General features: G+C 36.2%; 1 protein-coding gene across 1 annotated transcript in view; it reads right to left on the reverse strand.

Moving 5' to 3' along the window:
* The window catches only part of LOC149838353 (protein RRC1-like), a 71,985-nt gene that overhangs the window by 24,496 nt on the left and 31,592 nt on the right, over window positions 1–15,897 (reverse strand). Inside the window, exons 7-10 of the mRNA XM_090006540.1 lie at window positions 6,353–6,472; window positions 6,081–6,246; window positions 5,155–5,267; window positions 4,842–4,913 (exon numbers count right to left, since the gene is read on the reverse strand). Coding sequence (XP_089862666.1) covers window positions 4,842–4,913; window positions 5,155–5,267; window positions 6,081–6,246; window positions 6,353–6,472 — 471 coding nt within the window. The remainder of the gene's footprint in view (window positions 1–4,841; window positions 4,914–5,154; window positions 5,268–6,080; window positions 6,247–6,352; window positions 6,473–15,897) is intronic.

The following is a 15,897-nucleotide window of genomic DNA, read 5'->3' on the forward strand; positions in this document are numbered from 1 at the left end:
ATAACTGGAAAATATATGAGATTAACCTACAAAAGTTAAAATATATGAGATTATTATAAAAAATATGAGATTAACATATAAAAGTAACTAAAAAAATGATTACATAACTGGAAAATATATGAGATTAACCAACAAAAGAAAAAATATACTAAGAAACCGATTACATAACTAGAAAACATATGAGATTAACCAACAAAAGTTAAAATATATGAGATTATTCTAAAAAATATGAGATTAACATATAAAAGTAACTAAAAAACTGATTACATAACTTGAAAATATATGAGATTAACCAACAAAAGTTAAAATATACTAAGAAACTGATTACATAACTGAAATGACTGAAAAATAGATGAGATTAACCTACAAAAGTTAAAATATATGAGATTATTCTAAAAAATATGAGATTAACATATAAAAGTAACTGAAAAACTGATTACATAACTGGAAAATATATGAGATTAACCAACAAAAGTTAAAATATACTAAGAAACAGATTATATAACTGAAATAACTGGAAAATATATGAGATTAACCTACAAAAGTTAAAATATATGAGATTATTCTAAAAAATATGAGATTAACATATAAAAGTAACTAAAAAAATGATTATATAACTGGAAAATATATGAGATTAACCAATAAAAGTTAAAATATACTAAGAAACTAATTACATAACTGAAATAACTAGAAAATATATGAGATTAACCTACAAAAGTTAAAATATATGAGATTATTCTAAAAAATGTGAGATTAACATATAAAAGTAACTAAAAACTGATTACATAACTGGAAAATATATGAGATTAACCAACAAAAGTTAAAATATACTAAGAAACTGATAACATAACTGAAATAACTGGAAAATATATGAGATTAACCAACAAAAGTTAAAATATATGAGATTATTCTAAAAAATATGAGATTAACATATAAAAGTAACTAAAAAACTGATTATATAACTGGAAAATATATGAGATTAACCAACAAAAGTTAAAATATGCTAAGAAACTGATTCCATAACTGAAATAACTGAAAAATATATGAGATTAACCTACAAAAGTTAAAATATATGAGATTATTCTAAAAAATATGAGATTAACATATAAAAGTAACTAAAAAACTGATTATATAACTGGAAAATATATGAGATTAACCAACAAAAGTTAAAATATACTAAGAAACTAATTACATAACTGAAATAACTGGAAAATATATGAGATTAACCTACAAAAGTTAAAATATATGAGATTATTCTAAAAAATGTGAGATTAACATATAAAAGTAACTAAAAACTGATTACATAACTGGAAAATATATGAGATTAACCAACAAAAGTTAAAATATGCTAAGAAACTAATTCCATAACTGAAATAACTGAAAAATATATGAGATTAACCTACAAAAGTTAAAATATATGAGATTATTCTAAAAAATATGAGATTAACATATAAAAGTAACTAAAAAACTGATTATATAACTGGAAAATATATGAGATTAACCAACAAAAGTTAAACTATGCTAAGAAACTGATTCCATAACTGAAATAACTGAAAAATATATGAGATTAACCAACAAAAGTTAAAATATAGTAATATACTAAGAAACTGATTACATAACTGAAATAACTGGAAAATATATGAGATTAACCTACAAAAATCTTGTTGATTATGTCTCAGAAATCTTGTTGTAAAAAAAAAGGCGCATCTTTTATAACACTGGTTGTATGGTTTGATTATCCAGTTCATTTATTCTTAATTTTTTTGAGTAGGTTATCAGTTGCATGGTTTGTTTATTCAATTGTTCATTTTTTCTTTTTATTTGTCTATTGCTTATTTTATGTCTGTTGTTAATTTGTTTGCATTCGTGATTTTGTTTTTTGTATATTGTTCATTCACATTGTTAGTTATATGGTTTGGTTATTCAATTGTTTATTTATTTATTCTTCATTTTTTTGAGCAGATTATTTAATAAAATTGCTTTACAGTGTTCGACGACATGTTATGTTTTGTCTATTGCTTATTGTTGATTGATTTTATGTTGTATACATGTTTGTTATTAATTTTAGCCGTTTGTTTACATATTTTGTGTGTTTTAATTTTTTTATTTGGGGTACCACCTAGGCCCCACCTACTCTTTTTAGGGGCGCACAGCTCAAGCCGCATTAACTTAAATTTAACAAAAATATATCAATTGCATAGAGGGTGGGATTTGAACCCAAGACCTCACATATACATGGTATACTATGTACTCACAGGGATTCGGCAAACCAGGTGCCGCACTCGCGTCGACGCGACGCGGGTGCGGCACCCGGTGCGATCAACCCGACCTTGGGTGTGGTCAACGCACCCAGGGTCATTTTGGTTCAATTTTTAGATTTAAAAAAAAAATCGCTCGACGAAAATGCTGCGGAGGGGAGGATTAGGGCAAATTTTTTTTGCCCTAATCCTCTCCTCCTGAAGCCAACGTCGATCGACCTCCGTCGGACCTCGACGCCGCTGTCGACTGCTCCGCCAGACCTCTCTTCCTCAAGTACGCTCTCTCCTCTCTGACTCCCTCTGCTCTCCTCTTCGACCCTCCCCTGCACAAAGAGGGCTCAGGGAGGGGGCTCGGCCCCTCCCCTGCCAACAGGGAGCGCAAGGAGGGGGCTCAACCCCTCCCCTGCACAAAGAGGGAGCAGGGAGGGGGCTTGACGCCTCCCCTGCACAAAGAGGATGTAGGGAGGGGGTTCGGCCCCCTCCCCTGCCAACAGAGAGTGCAGGGAGGGGGCTCATCCCCTCCCCTACACAAAGAGGGAGGACATGGAGGGGGCTCGACCCCTCCCCTGCACACAGGGAGGGGGCTCGACCCCTCCCCTGCACAAAGAGGGCGCAGGGAGGGGGCTCGACCCCTCTTCTGCACAAAGAGGGTGTAGGGAGGGGGCTCGTCCCCTCCCCTGCCAACAGAGAGTGCAAGGAGGGGGCTCGACCCCTCCCCTACACACAGAAAGCGCAGGGAGGGGGCTCAGACCCTCCCCTGCACAAAGAGCGACATAGGTTAAAACTTAAAAATTATATATATATATATATATATATATATATATATATATATATATTGTCGCACCCCCGCACCCAAGCTTTTTTAAAGTGCCGCACCCGCACCCATGTGACGTAGATGGTATACATGTTACCCGCTTAGCTAAAAGCAGGTTTTGTGATTAAAAATCAACAAAAATAATACATATCCTAAAATTAGTCACCATATGACACAATTAGATGAGCTTAATCGGGCTAATTGAGCTTAATCAAGCTCGGGTCATTTACTTACTCGGACGAGTCCGAGTCACGTTTAAATGAGTCAAGCCCGAACTAGCTCGACTCGTTGTGCAGCCCTAGTGGTGGGGTAGTCTCCCTTGTCTAGGAGGAGATTGTTCCACACTATGACATTATATTTCAAACATACAGGTATTGTTGAGTATTTTCACCCAGAAAAAAAATCAAAACACAATATTTAAGGAAAAGGTAACCAATATGCAAATATTGAAGTCAAATGGACAAACATTGTAAATTTGTAACATGTGCACAACATTGCAATCCTTAGGTACATCTAAATATGTCTCATGAGTATTACTAATATCTATAGTATAATAAAAATTTCCAACAACAGTATGAGATAAAAATGGAGAGTTTTATGTTGAAATGCAATGGCCTTACTATTTATTGATAATAGTTACATATAGTACGCCATGTCCGAATGAGGGTTCCCTTAACCAAGCCATTACTTGTGAGTTGCCAGCTCATTCTTCAACCGGCATGTGGTTAGAGACCAAATTATCCTCCCACTGCTTGGGAGCTCACGGTTTCATGTTCTATTTCACTCCCCGATGGGAGTTCTTTCCACCTATCCCTCACAGTAATGATACTCAGGTCAGAGCATAAGCCAATGAAGATTTCGGCTACTGGACTTGGAAAACAACTTACAAAGAATTGATGGATTGAAGAGTTGGATGAATAACTACATAAGCAATACTAGAACTAAGTAACAAGCTTGGGGTAAGTAGTCTCCCATATTTAGGTGGGATTCCTTCTACACTATGACATTGCATTTCAAATATGTAGGTATCATAAGTATTTCATCTACAAAGAAGAACTTTCAAGATACACAATATACAAATAAAAGATATTCAACACGCCAATATTGCAATATCATGTGCACAACATTGCAATCCTTAGGTACATCCAAAGGCATGTCTGTCATGAATATTGTTTAATATCTGTAATGCAATAAAAAATTTCCAATAACAGCATGAAATAAAAATGAAGAGTTCTAGCAAACATAGAAATGCCGTCATGAAAACTACATGAGAAGTATTGATGATTAAATAGTTGGATCCGTGACAACAAACATAAGCCATACTAGATTTAAGTAACAAGATGGAAGTATCTTTCGTGTCTAGGATTGCATGCATGAACAACATAAACAAGGAACTTCATTTTCAAACTTGAATCTGTTGTGCATCTGTGTGTCGACAAGAAATGGATACTATGCTTTAAGCCCCCTGTTTAATACCAAAACCCTGATTTCCCCTCCTTTGTATACACAATGTCGCAATTTAAGAAATAGTTTCACAGTTGCTGATGGGTAACAAACATGTCATAAATGTTTCATGTCCAAAATTGGACAGGAATACGAGAAAAGTACTGTAAATCCTACAAGGGAGATAACATTTGCAGTTTGAGACAGTATTCAACTCCACTAGGTATAGAAATGTATATGGTACACCACAAAAATGCATCATAACATTCGGCTAAATCCAACACAACAGCTCCAACACTTAATTGAGAAAAGGAATGTCATCATACCAACTCCGAGTTTTGGTTCGTCACAGAAGCAACAGGAGGACCTTCAGGACCTGACAATATCACAGTACAACCCTGCAAAAGTTTGCACTATGTAAGGTTCTAAAAAAGAAGAAAAGAATCTTAGCTAAGGTTTCATAAAAGAAGGAAAGAATCTTAGCTATTTTTGTCATTATTAGGGATGATAATCACAGATAAGAAAGGAAAAGTGGAAATTTTTCATTGCAATGGTACCTCTAGCCTGAAGTTCCTGACCATTCTAATATTCATTAATTGAAAGAAAACAACTCTATAATCGCCCTAATGCTTCACCAACCTCTTTGCTTCTGATAGCCATGTGCCCTGGTGGAGGAGCAGGAAGTGCTTGTCCTGGCAATGACACGGATTTCCCCCACCCTATCTTTAATTCATACTCATAAACCACTACACCTGGTACAGAAAAAAGTATTAAAAACGTATAAGTACATACTTAGTAGGCATAATTCGTCAACAGCAAACATGAAAGAATTACAGAAAAAGCTGCTATAATGTTGCAAAAGTTGCACATGCACCAGAGGGACTGAAATTCACAAAACCGAAAAAACAGCACACATAAAATATAAGACAAAAACTGAAATAAAAAAAAAAACTATTGTCTTCAGTGCTATATGTTGCAAAAGTTGTATCTCATGCACAGGACAAACTGAAATTCACAAAACCAAAACAAATACAAGACAGAAAATATATGACCAAAAAAATAGGTACATGAAAAACTACTATCCTCATTTCAATGATTCCTATGGACGGCACAGCTCGGATCAATTATGAACCATATGCATGGAAAACTGAAACATATAGTTGTTTTACTGAAATGCAGTTTTTCTAAGGTTAAATTTCATTAATTCTTTTTGGAGAATAAAAATTTTATTAGAGGAACAATTTTTTTCCAAGAAATTGAAATTAAGAAGCTCAACCTACAGGCACATATGCAACACCAATCAGAAGATTGACATTAACAGCATTTCCACTACTGACAAATCAAAACTAGAGGAGAGAACAGATAAAGCATAAAATTCATTCAGCAGTGCAAAGACGTTTGTAAAATTAAGAATATGGTCAGGGGTGTATTAACAGATTACAATGAGGAAACAGATATATTTCAGGAATATTGCCTTAAAAGTTAAAACCAAGTAAAATTTTCAATATACAAAAAGGAACATAAACATGAGGCTAATACTAGAAAAAGCTAGGAACTTTTGGTACCTTGCATCTCATCTTTGGCAGCCTGGCCATCAGCTCTGTTCATGAAAGCAACAAAGCCACAGTTTCGCTGACGTCTCTTCTCTTCCTCTGTTCGAGGCCACATTATCTTGACACTAGCAATAGGGCCAAACCTACCAAATGTCCGTAGAAGAAAATTCTCATCCACCTAAGGTGATACAGGACAATACAATGTGTTTAGAGGAGAAGGAAAACATGAAATTTTCCTGCAATTTTTTAAGGTAACCCTCTGAAATGAAAGAGTAGTCAGTTACCTTTGGTGAAAGATTACCAACATATAGATTTGTTGTTTGTGGATCCCCATCATCAAACGAGCCAGGAAACTTCCCAGTAGGATCAAATTCATCAGGTAGTTCATCAAAGCGGCTAATCGGCTGCCAATTCAGCAGTTGGAATGTTGCAATGTCATGGATCTTTCAAAAATGAATAATCAACGACATGACCATTTTTTGTTAAAAAAATATGAACAAAAATAAAAGGCATTATAAACCAACGTGACAAATATCGTCTACCAGTTTTTCCCGACAAGAGAGAATAGTGTGAGACTTTGAAAAGAAGTGTTATTCTCAGGGGGAAATAGGGAAAATCTCTATACAAATTAAATAATAAATAAATAATATATACACAAAAAATGGAAAAATATGATAATATTCATGTTTTGAGAGAGAGAGAGAGAGAGAAAGATGACTCTATAACAAAATTGGGTAAATCTGTTGATGGTTAGGTAGTTTGTGTTTTTTTTTTGTAGGCGAAGGAAGGGGAGTATTGCCCAACTTCTATAAAGAAAAGTGCTCCCTACCATTTCAATGAGTATTTTTTAAGAAGCTTTATGCATTCAACTCAACATTATAAAGGAGGGTATAGTTTTGACAAGTTTACCCCATACATTTCATATTCAAAATGCAAGATGATTTTATTTCATGTTTTTTAGAAGATCCATGATATATTAATGTAAATTAGGTGAAAGTGATATTTAGAATATATCACAATTTAAATGATTTATTTCCCGGCAGTAGAATTTTTCATGTTATTTTCTGATAGATTCAAATACTGCCAATAATTGTGACTATGATGATAATTTGTGTCACACTTTCAGCTTCAGAAGGGCAAAAGCAATCAACGGTACACATGTTCTACAAAGAAATACTAAACTAAGTCACAGGGACTCGGCAAAATAGGTGTCGCACCCGTCGACGCGACGCGGGTGCGCGTGCGGCACCGGGTGCGGTCAACACGACCCTGGGTGCGGTCAACGCACCCAGGGTCATTTTTTGTCCACTTTTTTGCAATTAAAAAAAATTCCCCGATGAAAAGGAGGATTAGGGCAAAAAAAAAATTTGCCCCTAATCTCTCCTCTCCTCTCCCCCTGAGCTCGAGCTCTCTCCTATCGACGCCCCAGCTCCACCTCCCAGACTCCTCTCGGCTCCTCCTCTCCTTTCGCAGGTATGTACCCTCTCTCGCTCTCTTCTTGTGTCGGCAGGGGAGGGGCCGAGACGCCCCCTGCACCCTCTTGCTCTCTTGTTGGGTCAGCAGGGGAGGAGTCGATCCCCCCCTCTCGCTCCCACTGTTTTCAACAGGTGAGGGGCCGAGCCCCCCCCCCCCCCCCTCTCACTCTCTTGTTGGGTCGGCAGGGGAGGGGCCGAGCACCCCCTTCCCTTCTCGCTCTCTTGTTGGGTCGGCAGGGGAGGGGCCGAGCACCCCCTTCCCTTCTCGCTCTCTTGTTGGGTCGACAGGGAAGGGGCCAACCCCTCCCCCCTCTCGCTCTCTTGTTGGGTCGACAGGGGAGGGGATGAGCACCCCCTGTGTTAAATTGTAATTTATAAGACAATGTATTTTTTATATATATTTTATATATACTTGTATATATAAAATATATATTTCTTTATTGTATTGGCTGTAGGGGTATTTTAGTCATTTCTACATTTTACGCATATTCATGTTTTTTAATATGATTGTAATTCCTCCTTTTTATTTTTTTATTTTTGTAAATTTTTTTTTCATTTCTTATTTTTGTTTTTTTTATATAATGTTTTTGTACACAGTCAGTGGCTGACTGTGTACAGTGTACAACAGTCAGCCATTGAGTGTGTACACAGTTTTAAAAATATAGACGTTGGCTGATTCCCAACGTCTCTAATAAGAGTTGTTGGGAATAGCCCAGCGTCTCTTAAGTTTGCTTATAAATAAGGGCTATGTGAGCCCATTGTATGCAAGTATTAGAGTAAGGAGTTGTCTCCTTTAGTGTTTATAAACATTGTGCATTTATTGCAGTTTCTTTGGTGTAAAGTTTATAAACACTGTGCATTTATTGCACTTCTTTTGTGGTGTAAAGCTTATAAACACTGTGCATTTATTTTGTGTATTGAGTATTTGAAGTATCAAGTTATTTGAAAACTTGATTGTTTGCAAGGATTCTTCACATGGTATCAGAGCAAGGTTGGAGAAAAAAAAAGGATCGTGTGGATTCTCAGTTTTTCGGTGCCTCGAAAAGTGTGCCCTCAATTTTTTTGGTGATTGAAGTGGATTCACTTGTTCATCCAATATTTTAGAAGACTCTTCTATCAAGAAAGGTCTAAAAATCCTTTGTGGTACGTATTTTTTTTATCATCTCTCCTCTCTAATGGGTGAAAAAGACTCTCATTTTTCTCTCGGCTTCAAACTCAATGGGTCCAACTATCACGTCTGGGCCGGAAACATGGAGGCTCATATTAAAGGAAAAGGGCTTTGGGGTTATGTTCAAGGCTCGATTCCCGAACCGGAGCCAAAGATAACCTTGATGAAGAAAGGCAAAATAAAAATCCTTGAAGGCGAAGAAAGAGCCAAGGCTCTTTAAGACTAACCCAAAAAGCATGAAGAATGGGAGATGAGGAATTTTAAAATTCTCTCATAGATTTTCTCATCCGTAGAAACAAGAATTAACGCCAATATTATCAAGTTTAAAAAGGCTTCTCAAGCGTGGGAGTACCTTGAGAAGATGTACACCTCTAAGGACCTGTCTCATAAATATTACCTCCAAAAGAGAGCTCTGACTCTTCGTCAAGGAGAGATGACTATAAGGGAGTATTTGGCCAAACTCTCTTCTATTTGGGATGAGTTTGCTATGCTTGAACCCAAGTGGAGTGGAGAAGCCATAGAGCTTCGTTATAAACAATTAGAAGAAGATAGATTTTTTAATTTTTTGAATGGGCTTAGGCCTTAATTCGAACAAATCTGATTTTCTCTTTTATCCGCCTTCACTTCCCCTTCTCTTGAAGATGTAATTACTAAACTAAGTGGGGAAGAAACTCGTATGGGTATAAGCAAGAACAACCCAAGTGTTCTAGCTACATCTTCCTATAATGAAGAAAATGAAGGAGTTAATGATGTCTCAAAGCAACTTAAGGACCTACAAGCCTCCTCACTTCAAGAATCAAAACTCAAGTGGTCAAGGAAGGAAGAAGGATTATAGCAAGCTTTTATGTCATTTTTGTAGGAAACCGGGGCATATCAAGCCTATTTGCCCAAAGTAGAAAAAATTACTTGACATGGCTACTACATCCCAACCTCAAAAAGAAGAGTGCTCGTCATCTTCAAATGGAGCTCTTTCATTGCAACAAATCGTGGATACACTTCAACCTCTTTTAAAAGGGGCTATTTCCGGAGCCGCCATGTCAACCTCTTCTCCTCCCGGTAAGACCTCTTGGCTTTTAGATTCGGGTGCTTCTTTTCACATGACCCCAAGTTTTAGTTCTTTTTTCGAATACTCAAAAAATCCCTCTCCATCTTTTGTTTCAACTGCGGATGGAACATCTCTTGAAGTAAAAGAAATAGGAAATTTTGAAAAACTCTTTATTCCAAAAATTAGATTTATACCCAAATTAAACTTAAATTTGTTTTTTGTTTCTCAACTCTCGGATCATGAGTATGATATAAAGTTTTCATCTAACAAATGTTGGATACAGGATCGTCGGTCCGGGAGATTGATTGGGGAAGGCTCTAGGAAGGGCGATCTATATTATGTTGATTCCCTTCAAATTCCAAAGAACCCGTTTTGTAATGTTGTCCAACAAAAGGATATTAATGTGTGGCACACGAGACTTGGACATCCAAGTATTATAAAAATTTCTCATTTACCTTTTGTTAAAAGTCTATGTAAAAGTGATTTAACTTGTAATGACTGTATTCTTGGGGAAATGAAAAAATTGCCTTTTGTGAAAGATCTATGTTTACAACAAGACCTTTTGAAATTATCCATTCGGATGTATGGGGACCGGCACCCGTCCTATCAAAAGGAGGCTTTGCATATTATATCATTTTTGTTGACGACTACACGACATATTGTTGGATTTATTTTCTTAAACACAAATATGAAGTTTTCTCAATTTTTAAAACCTATCATATGATGATTAAAAATCAATTTAATGAGAATCTAAAAATTTTTAGAACTAACTCTGGTGGAGAATACCTTTCAAGTGAATTCAAAAATTATCTTGAAAGTCATGGTATTCTTCACCAAAGATCTTGTCCGAAAACCCCTCAACAAAATGGATTAGCTGAAAGAAAGCATAGACATATAATAGAGACAACTCGAACATTACTTGTTTCTCAAAACAGCCCAAAACGTTTTTGGGCTGAAGCGGCTTTAGCATCTGTTTATCTGATAAATCGGCTACCTTCTAAAAACTTGAACAATATCTCGCCTTTTGAAAAATTGTATACCAAAGAACCCGACTATAGTCGGTTGAGAATTTTTGGTTGCAAATGTTTCGTTCTTACTGACAAGAATGACAAGCCTTCGCCAAAAGCCATTGCCTGTGCTTTTCTTGGATATTCTGAAACCCAAAAAGGGTTTCGTTGTTATGATATTGGGAATGACAAGCTGTATGTTTCCAGAAATGTGAGTTTTCTGGAAAATGTTAATGGTTTTGAAAGGAGTGAACCCTTTGAAGAAAACATGGATTACTCCTTTTTATTTGAAATGTTAGCACATGATGATGATAGTGATGACGATTTCATTTATAATGATGTCAATGATAAAGAAGATGGCTCTTCCCATCCACCTATCTCCCAACATAGAAGTGAAGGAGCATTGAGAGATCCTATAACATATACCCATAGAGATAAAAATAGTTTTAGGAGTGCAATTGAAAAATACAGTGAACCTAGTGGGTCCAATTCAATAAATGATGAAAACCTACGAAGAACTGAGAGAAGTAGAAAGATGCCTTATAGGTTTATTTCATATGATTCGTTCACTCCTAAACATAGAGTATGCCTTAGCGCCATTCATTCCTATATAGAACCCAAAAACTTCGAAGAACCCAAAAACTTCGAAGATGCCAAAATGAATGATGAATGGCTGAAAGCAATGGAATGTGAGCTTTCAGCTCTCAACAGGGCAAAGACTTGGGAGTTCCAAGATCTTCCTAAGGGTAAGAAAGCAATAGGGTGTAGATGAGTATTTAAGGTAAAAACTAAGAGCGATGGATCTCTTGAGAGATATAAGGTTCGATTAGTTGCAAAGGGATATAGTCAAGAATATGGGATTGACTATGAAGAAACTTTTGCCCCTGTGGCCCGAATGGTCAATGTCCGATGTCTCATTACCGTTGCCTTTATCAACAAATAGAACATCTATCAAATGGATGTTAAAAATGTCACAAAAGGCTTGGCCATCCTCATATGTCTAAAATTCAATATTTTAAAAGTTTGGAAATTTTTTGTAATTCTGAAAATTTTTCTTGTAAATACTGCATTCTTAGCAAAATGAAAAGGTTATCATTTCTTAGTAGAACTTTTGTTTCCTCACGACCACTTGAGTTAATACATTTGGATGTTTGGGGCCCGCACCAGTTATTTCCAAAGGTGTTTATACATATTATGTCATTTTTGTTGATGACTTTTCTAGACATACTTGGATTTATTTTCTTAAACATAAATCTGATGTCTTTGTTAACTTCCAAATATTTCATAAAATGCTTAAAAATAAGTTTAAAAATGATATTTCTGTTTTTCGCATGGATTCAGGGGGAGAATTTATGTCCAACAAATTCAAAGATTATCTCAATTTACATGGTATTACACATCAAAGATCATGTCCACACACTCCACAACAGAATGGCCTAGCCGAACGCAAACATCGACACATTAAGGAAACTATAGGACATTGCTAATTGCAAATCAAGTTCCAAAAAGTTTTTGGGCTGAAGCGGTCCTAACTGCCACCTACCTCATTAATAGGATGCCATCTTCCTCATTAAAGAATACAACTCCAATAGAAAAGCTTATTAATTTAACTCCAGATTATTCTAGATTAAGAGTCTTTGGATGCAAATGTTTTGTTTTCACCAACAGAAATGACAAACACTCTCCTCGTGCAATCTCATGTGCCTTTTTAGGCTATGCTGATAATAAAAAAGGCTACAGGTGTTTCGATTTTCAAAATGACAAATTATATGTCAAGAAATGTATCTTTTTTGGAAAAAGAAAGCTTTTTTGAATTTGAAAAATCCAAGGATGTCACTGAGTACTCGTTTTTAATTGATCCAACTTCAAAATCCAATGAATGTGATGTTGGATGTGACCTTGACAATGATCAAAGTCCTATTGTTGTTGAAAATGATGATAATGAAGAGCAAATCCATAGGGATGTTAGTCTACAATATTCAAGACGTAGAGCGCAAAATCTTTCGTGCATTACAAAAATACTCTGAAGTCTCACCTAGAAGAACGTCTAGAATCTCTAAACCTCCAGAAAAATTTGTGTCTTATGAATCTTTTTCACCCACGTATAGGGCCGTCATTACATTAATACAATCATATGTTGAACCATCATCCTATTCTCAAGCAAAAAATCATATAGAATGGATAGAAGCCACGAAAATAGAATTGGATGCACTAGAAAAGGCCAATACTTGGACGATACAAGATATTCCTCCGGGTAAGAAACCTATAGGTTATAGGTGGGTATACAAAGTCAAAACCAAAAGTGATGGGACCCTGGAAAGATATAAGGCCCGTTTAGTAGCAAAAGGATATGCCCAAGAGTATGGCATCGATTATGAAGAAACATTTGCTCATGTGGCCCGTATGACCACTGTTAGAACTTTAATAGCCTTGGCCTCCATTAGAACATGGCCTATCTTTCAATTAGATGTCAAAAATGCTTTCCTGAATGGGAATCTCGTTGAAGAAGTATACATGGAAGCCCCACCTGGTATTAGTATCCCTAAGGGTAAAGCTCTTCGTCTAGAAAAAGCTCTTTATGGTCTTAAACAGGCTCCAAAAGCCTGGTATGACCGATTTAGTCATGTTATGCTTGATATTGGTTTTCAACCTTGTTTATCTGACACTGCTTTGTTTGTTAAGAAATCTGATGCAGGTATCATTATTCTTCTTCTCTATGTGGACGATATGATCATCACCGGAGGCGACAAACAGGGAGCTGCAAATATCAAATCTCTTCTTAAAACTCACTTTGAAATGACTGACTTAGGTTTATTAAGATATTTTTTAGGCATTGAAGTTGCTTATTCCCCTCGGGGGTATTTGATATCTCAATCTAAATTTGCTCTTGATATCGTTTCCAGGTCTGGAATTACAGATGATAAGAAAGTAGACACTCCAGAAGTTGTCAATGTTAAAATGAAAATTGATGATGGAGAACTTCTTGATGATCCTACTCCTTATAGACAGCTTGTTGGAGCTCTTTCTTATCTTTCCATTACTAGGCCAGATATAACTCATGCGGTTCATACAGTCAGTCAGTTTCAGCATGCTCCCACCTCCGTGCACATGGGAGCGATTTTGCGTATTATTAGATACTTAAAATCCTCTCTTTCACGAGGACTCTTCTTGTTTGCTTCATCTTCATTAAATTTAATTGCATATACTGATGCTGACTGGGGAGGTGATCCCAATAATAGACACTCAACTACTGGTTTTTGTGTGTTCCTAGGTGAAACCTTAATTTCGTGGAGGTGCAAGAAGCAGCAGAAAGTCTCTCTTTCCTCCACCGAAGCTGAATACAGAGCCATGGCAACCACCACTATGGAGGTTGTTTGGCTCAGACGATTGCTAGCGGATATGGGAGCTAAAGCAACGCAAGCTTCAAAGATGTGCTGTGACAACAAAAGCGCGATCTACATTGCAAGCAACCGGACATTCCATGAGCGCACTAAACACATTGAGATGGACTGTCACTATGTCAGAGAGGAATACTTACATGGAACCATTGATCTGCCATATGTTACATCAGAATATCAATTAGCAGACTTCTTCACCAAGCATCTCGCTGCTCCCAGATTTCACTTCCTCTTACACAAACTTTCGCTCATTGTACCGTAAGTTTGAGGGGGAGTGTTAAAATGTAAACTGTAATATATATATATATATATATAATTTAATATTATTATATTTTCTTTTATTATTTTCTTTTTCTATTTTTTTTTTTAGCATCTAGTTCAATAGAAACTAGATATTTGATCCAGTCAAGTTCATGTTGGAACTTGACTGTGCAAATAGCTGTTGGACTGTAGTCAACAACTATAATAAATGTTGTTGGACTATAGTCCAACAACTATAATAATAAATGTTGTTGGATTGTAGTCCAACAGCTATATTAAGAGACGTTGGAATCCAACGTCTCTTTTGGAGAGCTCAAAATGAGCTCTCCTCTCTCTTCCACTTTTTTGTATATATATAGGGGTGAACCCCTTCAATGTAAACAACCATGCTTCTTAAGCATTTTGTTCATGAATAAAGTATTATTTATTTTTCAAATGTTCTTCCTTTTATACCCTTTCAAGGGTCATGCTTGTAGTGTCTCCAATAGACACTTGTTTGTGAGTTATTTGTGCATTTGTTGAAGACCACCATTTCATTACAAAAAACACCATCTTAAATGGTGATCTGAATGAAGAGGTATATATGGATGCTCCACCAGGAATGGAGACTCCCAAAGGGAAAGTGCTTCGTCTTCGAAAAGCACTTTATGGTTTAAAACAAACCCCTAAGGCTTGGTATGATAGATTTAACTTCGTAATGTTAAAAAATGGTTTTTCTTTCTGTTTCACTGACACTGCCTTATTTGTTAGAAAAACCAATGCAGGGATTGTCATTCTGCTCTTATATGTGGATGATATACTTATAACCGGAAGTGATTCTAAAGAGGTTAAAAGCATAAAATCAATTTTGAAGGATAGGCTTGAAATGTCTGATTTGGGATTTCTAACTTATTTTTGGGGTATTTAAGTAGCTTACTCTTATAGAGGGTATTTTTTATCTCAAACTAAGTTTGCCTCTGAGATTATTGACCGGTCAGGTATTACAGATGATAAGGTTTGTGAAACTCCTGCTATAGTAGGAGCCAAAATGAAGATTGATTATGGTATTCCTCTCTCCAATCCCACCCCCTACAGACAGCTTGTGAGATCTTTGATGTATCTGAGTATTACTAGACCATATATCTCTCATGCAGTTCATACTGCAAGTCAGTTCTAACATGCACCAACATGCACTAACATCAGTTCACATGAGTGCCATCTTGCGGATTGTGAGATACATAAAAGGCACACTAAACAATAGAGTATTCTTATCCTCTTCTTCTGAATTAAAATTAATTGCTTATACTGACTCTGACTGGGGAGGTGACCCAAATAACCGTCACTCCACCACTGGTTTTTGTGTGATTTTAGGAGACTCGTTGATTTCATGGAGATGTAAGAAGCAGCAAAAAGTGTCTCTATCCTCAACAGAAGTTGAATATCGTGCCATGGCGACTACTACCATGAAAATTGTATGGATTCATCAGCTATTAGAA

Source organism: Nuphar pumila, chromosome 5 (genome assembly GCF_984573655.1).
Source record: "Nuphar pumila chromosome 5, dmNupPumi1.hap1.1, whole genome shotgun sequence".
Lineage (NCBI taxonomy): Eukaryota > Viridiplantae > Streptophyta > Magnoliopsida > Nymphaeales > Nymphaeaceae > Nuphar > Nuphar pumila.